Source organism: Cupressus sempervirens, chromosome 8 (genome assembly GCF_028749045.1).
Source record: "Cupressus sempervirens isolate cs-2001-9-10 chromosome 8, ASM2874904v1, whole genome shotgun sequence".
Taxonomy (NCBI): domain Eukaryota; kingdom Viridiplantae; phylum Streptophyta; class Pinopsida; order Cupressales; family Cupressaceae; genus Cupressus; species Cupressus sempervirens.
Window position 1 is genome coordinate 396642580 of NC_143125.1, and position 17664 is coordinate 396660243.

The following is a 17664-nucleotide window of genomic DNA, read 5'->3' on the forward strand; positions in this document are numbered from 1 at the left end:
GATGAAACTTGGTGGGATCGTGTTGAATACCTTCTGAAGAACAAATTGTAAGTAAGAGACCAATTGGAGCCTTGGAAACATCATTTCAAAATGAAACTAAAGACATTGCTAATCAAGCGATTGCTAGATGCGTCTATGCAAATGGATTGTCATTTAATGTTGTTCGCTTATCATTTCGGCAATACATGGTGAGAGTTGTCAATGAGGCTCCAAAGGGGTTCAAGAGCTCTGGTTATGAGAAGATACGCACCACTTTATTGGACGAGGAGGTGTTGCGTGTAGAGGCTTCCATGCTGCCCGTCAAGGATTCATGGACTGAAATAGGAGTGACAATAGTATCAAATGGATGGAAAGACGCAAAGAACCGTCCTTTGGTGAATGTTATTGCAATGTTCGCAAGAGGTGCAATGTTTTTGAAAGCTATGTACTGTGAAGGAGAAGTACAGGATGGTCCTTTCATTGCAAACATTCTCATCAAAGCTATTGAGCAAGTTGGCCCTTAGAATGTTGTTCAAGTAGTAACCGACAATGTAAAGAATTGTAGGGTTGTCGGCTTATTGGTTGAGAAGCGGTATGAACCCATTTTTTGGACACCTTGTGTTGTGCACTCACTCAACCTAATGCTGCAAAAAATTGGCACTAAAGTTGAGTGGATAAAAAACATGTATGAAGAGACACAAGAGATCCAAATGTTTGTCAAGAACCACCATATGACACAAGCCATATTCAAACAATTCTCAAAATTGGAGCTCTTGAAGGTAAGTTAAATTGTTTAAAATTTAAACATGTTCTAGAATTTAAATCTATGTTTTCAAATTTTTAATCTATCATTGTTTTGATTTTAAAATAGGTTGTTGAGACCCGCTTTGCCTCCATCACTATTGTTTTCAGACACCTTGTCAAGGTTAAAAAGGCATTGTCTAGAATGGTAACCAGTGCTAATTGAAGCGTATGGAGGCAATCTAATAGTGCCAAGGCAGCTGCCATAATGGGATTGATACTAGATGAATCTTGGTGGGATCATGCTAAATACCTTCTAAAGATCACCGAGCCTATATTGAACATGATCCGATACACTGAGATGGATAGGCCTTGCTTGGGTGAGGTATATGATGGCATCGACCCCATGATTGAGGACATTAGAAATATTATAAATGAGAAAGAGCAAGATCCTGATGAAATTTTCTTCAAGGAGCTATAGGTAATCATGGTAGAGAGATGGAACAAAACGACTACCCCTTTGCATCTACTTGCCTTTGCATTGAGCCCCAAGTTCTATAGCCAATCAGTCCTTAGGGGGAGTACCACTAGAGTTGCCCCGTATAGAGATCCTGAAGTTGCTCAAGGGTACAAGGCAGCCTTTCGAAGACTCTTTCCTAAGCACCTACGACCCACAGTGAGGTCTAAATTTATGAGCTTCATGAGCACCAATGATTGTGGTCTTGATGCTCTTGAAGACAAGCACAATGCTGATGCTCAAAAATGGTGGTACTTCCATGGACAAATGTACCAACACTTGCAGCCCATTGCCATCAAAATTTTATCACAAGTTCGTTCTTTAATCTTAAGATTATAATTTCTAGATTCTTGTTGGTAAATACTCAAAGCTCTAATTTCTAGCTTCTTCTGAGTAAATTTGCAAATCTTGTTAGGTTGCTAGTTCATCATCATCTAAGAGAAATTGGAGCACATGCTCCTTCATCCACTCAATAAAATGCAACCGACTAAACTCCAAGAAGGCAGATAACTTGGTGTCTGTGCATTCAAACTTGAGGCTCACAAATCACAAAGAGAATACCTACAAAAAGGGGGAGGCAAAACAATGGGATGTCAAGCCAAAGGCTGCAGAGTTGGAAGTCCACTTTGATGCACTTGTGATTGAAGATTGTGATCCTCAGACGCATAGTGATGATGGAGCTGATTCTAAGGCTATGGCTGAGACTACTAATGCTAGTGGCACTAATTGTGCTTCTAATAAGCAACTGCCTACTGATGATGAATTCTTTGATGTTACATTGATATTTGATCACATATGAGTCTATGACTGATTACTGATTACTGATTACTAATTAGTAATGTTGACATTACTGTTTTAAAGTTTTTTAACTGAAACATTCATATGGTGGTGCATTTTGGCATTTTCTTGCCATTCAAACAAATATTAAAATCATTAATATATGTTGTGGTGTGTTTTGCTAAATTGCTTTATATTAGGATAGTGGTGTATTAACTTATTTGCTGCAGCATATTTTTACATATATATTAAAAATATATTTTTAAAAATATTCCTTGTACAAACGAACCCAAAACAAACTTGAACCCAGACCAAAAAAAATTTGAGCAATTTTTGAACCCGAATGTCAAACCCGCACCCGAACCAAAATCCAAACGGGCAACTTAGTTTTTCATTTTTAGGACAGATGCCCTGCAGCTTCTCTAGATGTCTATCATTTCCAAATCTTCAATAAGCGTCAAATTGTTAAATTCTGGGTACTTTGTTGACTGGCCCTAGTTTATTGAATGTAAGGTCATTTATGGCTGAAGTAGCCACATTAGAAACAATGGAAGTGGGCCTTGCACACAGTTTACAGGTAGTAAAAATAGTGTGCCGCGCACTGAAAAGTAGTTCGGAGTGAATTGGTTTATTAAACTGGGAATGTGAATAATTGCAAAGTAATTTTCCTAGATAAGGATTTCACAGAGACTCAAAATATCGGAATTAACTATATTGCACGGTAGCATCCAAATACGTGATACTATAGCTAATTGTAAAATTCCAACAACTTGTTAACTGTAGAGCTAAATAACAATAAAGTGGAAGGCTTGGCGTGGATGACCTGGTCCTGATGGTGAAGTAGTTGTGGCTGTGGTGAAGAGCATCGTCTGAGCAGCAGCAGGGCCACGAATGCCACCACCAAACCCATCACCGCCGCCACCAAGTACAACATGCTCTCGCTCTCCATCCTCGCCTACATACACCTCAAACTCACCCCACGCACTAACTCCGCCTCTGCAGCCCTCGATATCTAAATATAATCGACTGAACAAGTATAAATAACCAATTTAAGGATGCCCGACTCGCACGGCTGACTCTGTCACAACACTCTCACAATTTATGCCTATCGGCCTGGCTGTGCTATTGAAAACTTCGCCTCTCACCCTGGCTATCGCATGATCTAAAAATATAACTTATGCTTTTGTAGGCTGGAAATCGGCATACGCGTATGGTTTTCTACTCGACATGGTACCATAAGGATAATTTCACTGCTCAAAAGATGTTTTTAGAATTTGGTCAGGGGAAGAGTTAATATTCGTTATAATATGTGTATTTTTAATGGTATTTGTTTATTGTTGTAATATTGTGAGATCTGTTATATTGATTATAGTGGAGAAGGATTTCCAGTGGTGATCACATGAAGTGTATGTGCAAGAACATATACAAAGTTCAAGTTACGACAAATTTTAACATTGAAGAGTCTATGACAAACTTAGAAACTCAAGACTCAAACACTTATCAAATGAGCTTATAAGGTTGTACAACCTAAGTTGGCCTAGTGGTGGAGAACTTGTACTCTTGAAAGAGAGGTCACAAGTTCAAATCCCACTGGGGGGTAGGGTATGTATGCCTCATTTGTAGTGTCAAGCGCCTCTCGAAAAAGAGTATGAGGTAGTCTCATATCACTGTCACCATAGGTAAACCCAAAAACTATGGCATAGTGTCGTGGACTATAAAACCCCCTTTCCTTTCCTTTCCTTTAACCACACACAACTGTATTCTTAATTTTGATAACATCTTTGGCATTTTTCATATTTTATAATGTGTTTAATATTTGAATATGGTTCATCCTTGAATGGGATCTGAAGCAGAAGTATATTGGGTAGTCGACAATATTGCATCAACCAAAAATATTTGTTTTTTTTCTTTTTCAGTTTATAGTCTATGAGTTTGCTACAACAAACCTTCTAGTTGAATCTGTGGTTGTCACAAACATTATGGCATATTCTAGTCTTCGTGTTGAACCTTTGTCTAGGTTTGCTCCTCATTCAATTGTTTCTTGAGTGATATCATGTGGATTCTTGGTGGGACCTATTTGTTCTTCATGATTTGTGGTTAATTTGTACTTTTTGGTCTTGCAAAGTTATTTCCCAATCGATAAAGCTTAATGGTGCATATCTTGATGTTCTTGGGTCCTTCGTTGACATTTCTCTTAGATTGTTGTTCTTTTTTCATCTAATTGACAAAGATCCATATGATTTGGGTCTTGACCTATAGTTGTAGTACATTTTCTTGTTCTTAGAAAATGTAATCATTTATGGACCAACTTGATGTTTGTGAAGGCTCTTGGTGCAGGAGCACCTAGTCCAAGTTTTCAATTTTGGTTTCATAGTTGGTTGAGTTTTGGGCTTGTATTGACTCTAGCCAAGTCAGGGATGTGGGTGAGTTTGAACCTTTGTAGAAGTCATTCTTTTGGGTTGACAAGTTGCTAGGTAGATGTTTTTGGTGTGTTTATGAGTAAAATTTGTGTCAAGGGGCATAGGTCTAGGACCTAAAGAAGGTTGAAGAAGGTGTGCTTTTAATCCACCTTGTCATCTACAATGTGGTTTCACTCTCTTGTATGGATGAGGACTCTTAGCATGTAATTTGGGAAGTGGGAAGTGAATAGATGTAAAAAGATGTCAAGTTGGGCATTGATGTCTTAAGGGGAAAATCATGTTTAGACATCATTTTTGGTCCAATCTAGACATGTCAAGAGGTTCCCAAATGAAGGAGACCAGAGTTGCTCAAAGAAGCCAAAAGTTGTCAAGATTGTGCAACTTTTTGGCAAAAAAATTGCAAAGTGCAAGGAAGAACTTGTTGGTTATGCCAACCACCTGCAACCTCTTTGGGGACCTATAAAAACATCATTCAAACATATTACAAGAGTTGGGAATTGTAATAAGCAAGTTTGAGCAAGTGAATGCACATTTTTCTAATTGAAACTAAGACACTTTGTAGCATTTGAGTTACTTGTGCAGACAAATGGATTGAACAATCCAATCTGGTGTTGGATTCCTGTTGCTTTATGTTTGTATAGTAATTTTCTCTTATATTTGCTAGGTTCTAAGTGTTCATCTGATTAGGTTTTGAAATTCTTTACTAAGTAGGTTGTGTGTTGTTTCAATTTTGGTTATTTGAGCAATAATGGCTCTCCCATGAATTATTGTCGTGAGTTCTTCATGGTTTCAGGGGACACGAGAGTAGAGCCTACGTATATATTGTATATAAGATTTGGGGCCCTGGAAAGCATGGAAAGTAATTTTAAGGTGATGCCATAAGCAAGTCGGATGCACTTGGTTAGAAAATCATAGATCAAAAAGAGAAGTTTTGGGGTTTGAAAGTGTTTGATACTTCAAACCAATTTATGCAAAGTAAGGAGAGTTGAGTAAGGTTAACCTCTACCAAGGGAAAAGATTTTATGATAAATTTTTAAGGGGGAAAGAACATACCCTAACCAAACCAATCAACATTAGAATGAAACCCTTAAAAGTAGGCTTAAAAAGTTGTTTTCTGGTGTACAGACACCTCAGAGATCTGAGACCCACAAAATCTTCAAGATTTTCCAAAAGGGTATTCAGATATAAAGTTTGTTTTCCACCACCTTTGGAGAAGTTTAGAACTAAAACCCAAAAACCGAAGTTGGAGGGCAAATCCTGATAGCCCTGTTTGTGGTAGTTTTGACACAAGAGCAAAGAACTTGGTGTTAACTTGTAAGATTGTTGACCAAAAGTCCAAGACTACTAGCGACAACCCTCACTCTAAATGGATGAAGAATTTGGTTTGGAAACCATTGGAACAAGGTCAGTAAATGAGTTGGGAGAAGGTATTTGTGTAAGGAAAGAACCATAATCATTTGTGTAACTAGGTGGAGAGTGGACAGAGGATAGAATGGAGGTCCTCTAGGGATTAGGGTATCAAAGGAATTTTAATAGGCTAGTATAAAGCCTCAGCAAATCCTTGGAAAAGTAAGGATTTGAAAGCAGTGCAACCTAGTATTACATCATAGTGGTATCAGAGCAAGAAGAGTGAGATTTGTGGGTAGATGTTTCAACCTGCAGATTTAGTTGGAGAGTCCAATATGGTGACCTATGCAGAATTGGCCAAGGAGATGGGTGAGAAAAAGGAGAAGAACTGAATCCTTGAAGAAGCTTTGGAAGCAATGAAGACCAAGTTGGAAGAAGTTGCTAAGGAAGCTTATAAGAAGGATCAAGAAGTGAAAAGTAGCACTAAAGGTAAAGAAAAGGTGGATGAAGAAGACCTTATCCCTGAATCTGACCCTCTTATAAATGAAGAGCCATTCCTAAAATCCATCAAAGCCTTGAGTGGAAAGGCCCTAGAAGGAGTTCCCTTATTCAGTGGTAAGATGGACCATGAATTGGTGATGGAATGGGTGGAAGGAATCGAGAATCACTTTGAATGTGAAGGTGTGAGTGAAGCACAAAAAGTTAAAGTAGCCAAGTCTAGGTTGAGGGGGTCATCCCTAACATGGTGGAAGTGCCTCCAAGAAGAGAGAGAAAATGTGGGAAAGAAGCCCATTGCAAATTGGAATGCCATGGTGACAAAAATGAAAGAGCAATATCTACCAGAAGACTATGAGGTTCAACTACATAAGAAGAGACAAAGTTTGAAGTAGAAAGACATGGATATAGCAACTTACACTAAAGAGTTCCAAAGGTTGTGTTTAAGATCAAGGGTGCAAGAAGATGAGGCCATCGAGTTAGCTAGGTATCTAGGAGGTTTGAAGTGGAGCATTTAAGAAGAGATCAATTTATGGGCTCCTACAATAGTCCATAAATGCTTCCAACTTGCTTTGAAAGTAGAAGAGAAGAATAAAAACAAGGTAGACTCAAACTTAAGAGGAAGAGGTAAGGGAAGAGATAGAAGAGGCAGAAGCTATGGTGGAAGAGGATTAGATTATAGGTCACAAGGAGACAATAAGGTAACTGAACAACAAAAAGAAAATCTAGGAAGAGGAGATTTCAGCAAGGGTAGAGACTCTAACACAAGTTGGAGAGGAAGGAGCAATAACCGAGGAAGAGGATCTTACTTTGCCACCATGAAGTGTTATCATTGCCATCAGCTAGGACATCCTGCATATAGGTTCCCTTAAAAAGGCTCAAATTTCCAAGGAACCACAAAAAGAGTCAATTATGTCCAAGAGGAATCTAGCAGCAGTAATAAGCACTCTGTGGTACCCCTAGAATCATAGGAAGGGGAGAATATGATGATAAGAAGAACATTGACTAAAGAGCCAATCAAAGAAGAACCAAGTTAGAGGAGAGCGCTTTTTAGGATCAGATGTAAGATCATGGGAAAGTTATGTAGGGTTATCATTAACTCAGGCTCAACTAATAATATAATCAATGAAGAGGAATTCATACGAGGTCACATGGCTCAATAAAGGTCAACATATACTTGTTAAAGAAAAATCATGGGTGGAGTTCACTATAGGGAGATATAAGGACAGAGTACTATGTGATATTCTTCTCATGGATGCATGGCACCTTCTACTTGGAAGGACATGGCAATTTGATAATCAGGCTATACATGATGGGACTAAAAATTCCTATTCATTCATGAAGGATGGAGTAACTTTCAAGATCCAATCCTTTATAGAAGAAGGAGAGTTGAAGACCTCAGGACCAAGTGTGCTTATGGTTGGTGAGAAGGAGTTCTTGCAAACTCTAGAGGAAGGAGATGGAGTTGGGATTGCACTAGTTTTAAAACCTAAAGATGGGAATGTTGCCAAGAAAAAAAAGATACCAAATGATGTGCAAGAATTACTTGAGGAATATAAGGCCATTCTTAGTGATGGGAAACTTGCCACCTTACCTCCAAAAAGACTTTTTAGCCACCAAATAGACTTTATCCCAGGAGCTACCCTGCCTAATAAAGTTGCCTATAATATAACTCCTCAACAAAATGAGGGAATTGTCAAACAAATTCAAGAGTTCCTAAACCAAGGCTTAATTAGAAAGAGCATTAGCTCAAGTGTAGTCCCTACTATTTTAACACCCAAGAAGGGGGGAACTTGGAGGCTTTGTATGGATTATAGATCCATTAATAGGATCACCATTAAGTATAGGTTCCCAATACCTAGAATTGAAGACCTAATGGATTATTTAGGGGAAGCCAAGTATTTCACCAAGATAGACTTGAAAAGTGGCTATCATCAAATTAAGATAAATGAAGGGGATTAATGGAAGAAAGCCTTCAAAACTAATGAAGGTTTGTATGAATGGCTTGTGATGCCATTTGATTTATGCAATACGCTATCTACATTTATGAGGCTAATGAACAAGGTGTTGGCAGATTATATTGGTAAGTTTGTTGTTTTCTATTTGGATGACATCTTAATTTTTAGCAAAACTAAAGAGGAGCATATTAAGCATTTATAGAATTTTTTTTTTAAGAAATTGCATGATGAAAAACTAATGATTAATTTGGAAAAGCGTGACTTCATGAAGCAAGAGTTAGTATATATTGGCTTTGTTTTGTCTTAGGGTAACCTAAAAATGGATCAAGAGAAGGTATAGATGCTATCCTAAGTTGGTCTACTCTTAAGACTGCATCAGATGTGAGAAGTTTCTATGGATTAGCTCAATATTGTAGGAATTTTATCAAACATTTCAGTGGCATATGTGCTCCTATGTTGGACGCAATCAAGGGAGGAATGACAACAAAGTTCCTTTGGACACCTCAAGTAGATCAAGGCTTTGAAACACTTGAGAGGAAAATAGAAGAGTTGCCTACCCTAGTACTTCTTATTTTTGATAAACTCTTCCAAGTGGAATGTGATGCTAATAGTGTAGCCATTGGAGCTATTCTAAGATAAGAAGGAAGACCAGTGGCTTTCATAGTGAGAAACTTAATGATGCCAAGAGAAAGTACTCCTCTTATGACTTATAGTTGTATGCTCTAGTCTAGGCTCTCAAGAAGTGGAGGCACTATTTGCTTCCAAAGGAGTTTTTTGTGTATTCAGACAACCAAGCCCTTGGCTTCCTCAATTCTCAAGACAAAATACACAACAAGCATATGAAATGGGTGGAATATTTGCAAGCCTACACTTTTACAATCAAACACAAGAAGGGAGTGCAAAACAAAGTAATTGATGCATTGAGTAGAAGACTCCTCATAGTCCAAGAAATTCAACTTCAAAGCATAGGTATAGACAGTTTCAAAGATCTCTATGCTGATGATGAAGATTTTCCTCAAATTTACAAGATATGCAAGGAGTTCAAAAACAAATTTCATGGTGAGTTTTCTGAATATACATTGTAGAATGATCTTTTTGTTTAAAGGCAGTCAACTTTGTGTTCCTAGAGGGTCAATGAGGGAGAATTTGATCTAGGAGAAACATAATGGGGCACTTAGTGGTCATTTTGGAGTCAACAAGACCCAAGAGTTAATCACTAGGTTCTATTTTTGGCCTAGAATGACTACGGACATTAAGCAATATGTTGAGAGTTGCATAGTGTGCCAAAAAGCCAAGGGGACATCCTCAAATGTTGGTCTTTACAAACCACTTCCAATCCTTAATAGGCCATGGGAATTCATAAGTATGGAATTTGTAGTTGGTCTACCAAAAACAAGGTAGGGATATGATAAGACCTATGTGATTGTGGATAGGTTTATAAGATGGCTCATTCTTTGCCTTGCAAGACTATCCATGATGCTTTTTAGATTGCTAATTTATTTTCAAAGAGGTAGTTAGGAATCATGGACTACCTATGAGTATTGTTTCAGATAAGGATGCCAAATTCATGAGCCACTTTTGGAAAACCTGTGAAGAAGACTTAGAACTAACTTGTCTTTTGGATCTACCTACCATCCAAAAGGATGGTCAAACAGAGGTTACAAATAGAAGTCTTGGCAACCTGCTAAGGTGTCTTACAAAGGAGTTTGGGCAGACTTGCGATCAACTCATTGGACAAGCTGAATATGCTTATAATGACACAGTAAATATATCAACAAGAATCCCTTTCAACTAGTTTATGATTTGCATCCTAGAGGAATTTTTGAGTTGAGAAACTTGAAAGATGGGACTCCAAGTAGTAGCTATGCTGAAGATTTTTCCCAATCAATGAAGGAGGTCCATGAAAGTGTAAAGAAGACATTGATTGAAAATGTTTATAGACTGAAACAAAAGGTGGATGCCTCAAGAAAGGATTTACAGTTCCAGATTGGGGATCTTGTGATGGTCCATCTAAATAAACAAAGGTTACCAAAAGGGAGACCACACAAGCTCCAAATGAGAAGGTTAGAACTCTGTAGAATACTTTCGAAATATGGGGAAAATGCTTATAAGATTGAGCCACCTGCAGACCTAGGATTGTCACCAGTTTTCAATATTGTAGATTTGGTTGCCTACAAAACCCCTATCCTTGATGTTGATTAGAGTATCCAAGAGGTCACACAAGATGTAGCAGGCTTGCAACTCAATCTTCCTCTCCCTCTACAAGAAGCTAGAATATTGGTGTTGATCTGAGTATCTAAGAGGTCATGCAAGATGTAGCAAGCTTGTAACTCAATCCTCCTCCCCCTCTATAAGAAGCCAAAATATTGGATTTCAAAGTCTACAAGAAGACTAGGACCAATGCCTAATTGGAACATCTTATCCATTGGCTAGAAAAAGGTGATGTTGATGTTACTAAGGTTAGAGAGTCAAAATTCAATAGGTTGGGCATTGATCCAAGCCTCCTTAATCCAAGGATGAATTGACTTCTTTTTGTTTGGGAGAGTATGGTGTAGGAGCACCTAGTCCAAGTTTTCATTTTTGGTTTCATAATTGGTTGAGTTTTGGGCTTGTATTGACTCTAGCCAAGTTAGGGATGTGGATGAGTTTGGAGCTTTGTAGATGTCATATTTTTGGGTTGACAAGTTGCTAGGTAGATGTTTTTGGTGTGTTTATGAGTTCAATTTGTGTTAAGGGGCATAGGTCTAGGACCTAGAGAATGTTGAATAAGGTGCGCTTTTAATGCACCTTGTCATCTATGATGTGATTTCACTCTCTTGTATGGATGATGACTCCTAGCATGTAATTTGGGAAGTATGAAGTGAATAGATGTAAAAAGATGTCAAGTTGCACACTAATGTCTCAATGGAAAAATCATGTTTAGACATCATTTTTGGTCCAATCTAGACAGGTCAGGAGGTTCCCAAATGAAGGAGAGAAAAGTTGCTTAAAGAAGCCAAAAGTTGTCAAGATTATGCAACTTTTTGAAAAGTTGTTTGACAACTTTTTGGTAAAAAAATTGGAAAGCACAAGGAAGAAATCAGTGATTATGCCAACCACCTACAACCTATTTGGGGACCTATAAAACCATCATTCAAACACGTTCCAAGGGTTGAAAATTGTAATAAGCAAGTTTGAGCAAGTGAATGCATGTTTTTCTAGTTGAAATTATGATAATTTGTAGCATTTGAGTTACCTATATAGACAAATGGATTGAACAATCCAATCTGGTGTTGGATTTGTGTTGCTTATGTTTGTACAATAAATTTCTCTTCCATTTTCTAGGTTGTAAGTGTTCATCTGACTAGGTTTTGAAATTCTTTTCTAAGTAGGTTGTATGTTGTTTTAGTTTTAATTATTTGAAGAATAATGGCTCTCCCATGAATTCCTATCATGAGTTCCGCATGGTTTTAGGGGACATGGAAGTAGATCCTATGTATATATTTTATATAAGATTTGGGGCCTTGGAAAGCATGGCAAGTAATTTTAAGGTGATGTGCTATGCAAGTCTGATGCACTTGGTTAGGAAATCACAAATCAGAAAGAGAAGTTTTGGGGTTTGAAATTGTTTGATACTTCAAACCAATTGATGTAGAGTGAGGAGAGTTGAGTAAGGTCAAATTCTAACAAGGGAAAATATTCTATGATAAGTTTTGAAGGGGGAAAGAACATGCCCTAACTAGACCTGTCAACATTAGAATGAAACCCTTAAAAATAGGCTTAAAAGTTGCTTTCTGGTGTACAAAAACCTCAGAGATCTAAGACCCACAAAATATTTAAAATTTTCCAAAAGGAAATTCAAATATAAATTTTTTTTTCCACCTCCTTTGGATAATTTTAGAACTAAAACCCAAAAACCCAAGTTAGAGGGCTAATCCTAGTAGCCCCGTTTGGGATAGTTCTAACATAGGAGCAAAGAACTTTGTGTTAACTTGTAAGATTGTTGTCTAGAAGTTCAAGACTACTAGTGACAACCCTCTAGACATGGATGAAGAATTTGGTCATAGGAACAAGGTCAACAAATGAGTTGGGAGAAGGTATTTGTGTAAGGAAAGAACCATAATCATCGGTGCAACTAGGTGGAGAGTGGATAGAGGATAGAATGGAGGTCCTCTAGGGATTAGGGCATCAAAGGAATCCTAATAGGCTAGTATCAAGCCAAAGAAAATCCTTTGAAAAGTAAGGATTTGAAAGCAGTTCAACCTAGTATTACATCAACTCTATAAGCTAACGTATTAATTGATCCTTGAGGTAGCAAGTTTTGGTTAGTACAATTATGATAGCCTCTTTAAGGTTAGGTGTAAGGAATTATAAATGTAATCAAGCATGTAAGATTACATCTTGCATATCCATTGTACTTGAATTTGTTGATAATAAGAAGGCTCATTTGATTTGTCTCTCAAATGTTTTGTATTGTTTCCATTGTGTTACTCTGGTTGCAAGGATTGAATAGATCTTTTGGAGCCCTTGACATCCTTGGATACACAAAATGCTATCAAAGCAAGTTTCATTGCTTGCAAAGGTTAAATCTTAATTCCAATTGTTGCAAGTTCCTAAGTTGATTCTTGTTGAGTGGAAGAGTGAGGACTTGATATGAAATTACAAAGAACTTGTGCAAAGATGGTTCAAGGAAGAGGAGATGCAGATCTAACCATAATGGACATGTTAAGACAAATTATAACTGGGCAGAATTTGTTTAAAGTACCAAGAGAAGAGGTAGGCATATTGAAGATGTGAGCGAGGATAAAGAAGTTGAAGAAGTTACGCCAAAGCTTGAACATAATATGAAATAATCATAAGATCCATAATTAGAGTGAATGTAAAACCTCATTTTAATCTAGTTGATTATGATGGTAACTTAAATTTATATGAGTTTCTTGATTAGACTATAAAGATGGAAAAGCACTTTTAATTTGAGAGTATAAGAAAAAATAAGAAGGTTAAGTATTATTGTACAAAGTTATGAGTTCATGAATCCTTATGGTGGGACAATTCATAAATTAAAAGGCAAAGAAGGGGTAAGGAGAAAATTAAGTCATAGGATAAGATGGTGAACAAGTTGAAATCTAAATTATTGCCTATAGATTACCAAGTGAATTTGTTTAGGAAGATGCAAAACCTGAAGCAGAAAGATCTTAGTGTGAAAGAATTCACCAAGCAATTCTATAAGTTGGACATTGAATCTTCAATATGTGATTATTTTGGTCAAGTTACAGAATGTAGAGGAAGTTTGTTAGTATGCCTAAAAGTTGAGGAGAGACTAAAAAAGGAAGAGGATGAAGATTTCAAATAAGAAGAACATTTATTGGAAGAGGAATCTCTTACAGGGATAAGAACATATGACACATAGAATTCAAAGAAAAAAAATTCATTCAAAAGGAATGACAAGAATTTTCATAGAGGTGGTAGATCCAATAGCTATAGGAGAGATTATAAAAGAGTATTTAGAGGAACCTTTTTCAAGTGTAGCGGATAAGGATGCCAAACATTTAAATGCACCCAAGGGATTTCAAGCGAGAAGGCATAAAGTGAAGATATAATTTCTTATCTGGAAGAAGAACCTATCGAATCTTTGAACTGATAAGAGGATGGAGAAGCCCTAATGGTGGGAAGAGTCTTATGCCATGAAGAAATACATTGGGAACCATCCCTAAGTAAAATCTTTTTAAAGACAAGATGCAAAGTTGAAGGTAAATATTGCAAAGTGATCATTGATAATGGTAGTTCATTTAACCTAGCATCAAAGGAGTTCATGGAAAAATTGAATTTATAAAGGTTGAAGCATCCAAAATTCAATTAGATTGCATGGATAAAGGATGATCATAAGATACTAGTAAGTGAGAAATAATTATTAAAATGAATGGATCTGATCATGATGATTTTTTTTTAAATATTATGTTGATGGATGTATGTCATGTCCTATTAGGTAGACCTTGGTAGTATGATAGACAAGCTTTGTATGGTGTTAGAAGGAATGGGTATACCATATTTTCCAATGCAATGAGACAAGTATTGATGCCTTTGATAGAGAGTCCTAAGAATGATAATTGTAATAGTGTTAGAATTTGTTTAGTTTAAGGAAGAAATTCCTTGGATGACTTGAAGAGTGATAGAATGTGTTATGCTCTAATCGCTAAGGAGTCTTGTTAAGGATTGAAGGACGAAAAAGCTAAGGAGGTAAGAGAATTGTTAATAAAGTATGAAGAGATCGTATTAGATAATGTACCGATGGATTGTCATATGTTATGAGTATTAGTCATTTACACGGATCCAATCCCTGAAGCAAGTTTTCCAAATAAAGTAGAGCACCAAATGACACTTGAAGAGAATGGGGAATTGTATAGGCAAGTGCAAGAACTATTATTGAAAGGTTTGATCAGAGAGTGTTTGAGTGTTTGTGTAGTACCAACAATGTTTGAACCTAAGAAGAATGGATAGTAAAGGATGTACTAATTCAAGAGCCATAAATAGGATTAAAGTGAAGTATATGTTTCTTTTACTTAGAATGGATGATATAATGGATTTATGAATGGATCTAAGTATTTCAAAAAGATTAAGTTGAAGAGTGGTTATCATCATATTAGAATCAGAAAAAGAGATGAGTGAAAGACTTTATTAAAGACAAATGAAGGATTGTATGACTGGTTAGTGATGTATTTTGGACTGACTAATGCACCTATTACTTTTATGAGGTTGATGAATGAGGTTTTGAAGAAAATCTTGGATAAGATTGTGATTGTTTACATGAATGACATTTTGATTTTTAGTAAAAGAAAGGATGATCATTTTTTTCATTTGAGACAAATGTTACAAAGATTAAGAGAAGAGAAAAGTTTTTGATAAATATCAAGAAATTGTCCTTTATGAAAGATGAGATAGTGTATTTGAGAATTTCTATTTTGGAAAATGGATTGAAGATTGACCATAGGAAGGTTAAAGGAATTATTGTAGAGTGGTCTACACTTAACAATATTGGAGAGATAAGATCATTTTATGGATTGACTACTTTCTACCAAAAGTTCATTACAAGACTTTGCATTTTGTTTATAGTTCTATGATTGATTAGTTGATGAGAGGAGATAGGAAGGATTTCAAATGGACACATAGAGTAGATAAAAGTTCTAAAATATTAAAGAAAAAGGTGAATAAACAAACAATGTTGGCTTTATCTAATTTCAACAAGGAATTATTGCAAGTGGAAATGTAAAATTTGGAGCAATATTTAGTAAAAAAAAGCAGACTCATTTCTTATTTTAATGAAAATATGAATGATGATAAGAGAAGATATTCAATTTATGATCATGAATTTTATGTCATAATTTTTCTTTTGAAGAAGTGAAGACATTATTTATTGCCTAAGGAATTTGTGTTGTACATCAATCATTATGGATTGTAATTTTTGAATAGTCAAGGTAATTTGAATCAGAGACATATGAGATGTGTTGAATTCTTGTAGAGATACATATTTGTGTTGAAGAATATTAGGAGTGGTAAGTCAAATAAGGTTGTTTATGCTTTGAGTAGAAGGAGAAATTTGTTGACTGATATAAGGATTGAAGTGCTTGGATTTGAGGTAGTGAAGAACCTTGAAAATCTTGCAGAGAACCTATTGAACCAGAGCAAAGCAAATGGTTAGATTATTTCATTCAAGAAAGTATGTTATTTTTAGGATATTGGTTATGTACATGTAGGAGTTTAATGAGGGATAATTTGACAAAGGAAAAATATTATAGAGGACTAGCTAGACACTTGGGTATTGACAAGACAATGACTTTGGTAAGTGAGAATTATTTTGGCCTAAAATTCATAAATATGTAAGGAAGTTTGTTTAGAGTTGTAGATTTTTTCAAGTTGCTAAGGGAAGTAGCCAAAATGAGAGATTGTATACACTTGTTCAGGGGGAAAATGACATCAATGAGTCTAACAATGCAAGCTAGGTATAACAAGTTTAACACTTTCTCCCTAAGCCATTCAATATAAGAGAAAGAGGGGCATCCAAACATATCTCTCAATATGACCTAGGTTATATTAGTAAAAATCTAGTGTGATAAGGAATGTGTTACCTCGCGTATGGATCCCAATTTGATTTTTTTTTAAAATGTAAATCTTTGTAGGTGGAATTAGAATGGAATTGGTAGTTGAAATTCTAAAAAAAATCTAATCCATTATTTGGGTCCGCACAATCAGAATTGGAATTGGGAAACATTAGAATCCGGTATCCCCATTTAACCCCCAAAACAAGAATTCCAAATTCCTCAAAATACTTGTTATATGGAATTCCCATTTTAATTCCCATTTTAAATCCCATTTTTTGAAAATAAGGATTTCAACTAAAGTAAAATTTAATTGGGTTTGACATCCGGATGCCCATTTGGTGGCATCTATTTTTGCACAATTTTTTTAAATGGGGGAAAAAAATATCCGCTATTACTTGCTCATATATTTGGATTAAATAAAATAACTAGTACTGCACATATCTAAATTCTTTCCTCTTTCTTTTAACTTTTTCTTGAATTTTTAGTTTGCAATGAACATTGACATTTTTGGCATGTGCGGATTTGAAAGCATCATGAATAGGTCCTTGAAAAAATTGGACATATGAATCGTCTTTCTTAATGTAACTTTTATACTCATTTTTTGAACCATATATTCATATTTTGAACCAAACAGGCTTGGAATAACAAATTCAGAATATCAAATATTTTTAAGTTTGAACCAAATAGCCCCTAAACAAATTCTAGAAACCATAATATGGATTTCAAGTTCTAGAATCCCAAATCAAGAATTTAAAATTTCAATTCCTAAATCATATTCCAGTAACCAAATGGTAAATGGTTCAATTGGTTCAAAGAAGTTCATATGGCATATGTAAATTCTTATATTTTCAAATTCTTAGTTTGGGTGCACCAAATCAAAATTGTGAATAGGAATATGTATTCCAATTTTGGCCAAAAACTGAGTATTTTACAATTTCACCTAAATAGGTGGATATGGAATACGTATTCCTATTCCAGTTTCATTTATTTTAGAAAACATAATTTTTTGGGTTCTTGAATTCCCCATCAAATTTCAATTGAACCAAACAAGAATAGGAATGTATATTCTTATTTTCTATTCTAGAATAACAATTCCAAAATACATATTCTTATTTTCTATGCTCGAATAACAATTTTAGAATACATATTCCTATTCCCATATTCTTATCCCCACAGCTAAAGAAATCCTTATGTAAGGGCTTGTCTGGCGAGCAGAATACACCTGGAATAGGTATTTGTCTATTCCTCAAAACTCTGTATTCTCCGTTTGGGTGCAACATGCAGGAATTAGGAATTGGCATAGAAGGGGAATACATATTCCATTTTATGCCAAAAAAGAGGGTATTTCAATTCCA

General features: G+C 35.9%; 1 protein-coding gene across 2 annotated transcripts in view; it reads right to left on the bottom strand.

Moving 5' to 3' along the window:
- Positions 1-3171, bottom strand: part of LOC149542955 (DDRGK domain protein) — a 104806-nt gene extending 101635 nt beyond the window's left edge. For both annotated transcript variants that reach the window (XM_089797887.1, XM_089797888.1), the window contains exon 1: positions 2838-3171. In XM_089797887.1, the coding sequence (XP_089654013.1) occupies positions 2838-2963 (126 nt within the window). In that variant the 5' untranslated portion in view covers positions 2964-3171. The remainder of the gene's footprint in view (positions 1-2837) is intronic.
- Positions 3172-17664: the final 14493 nt, after the last annotated feature.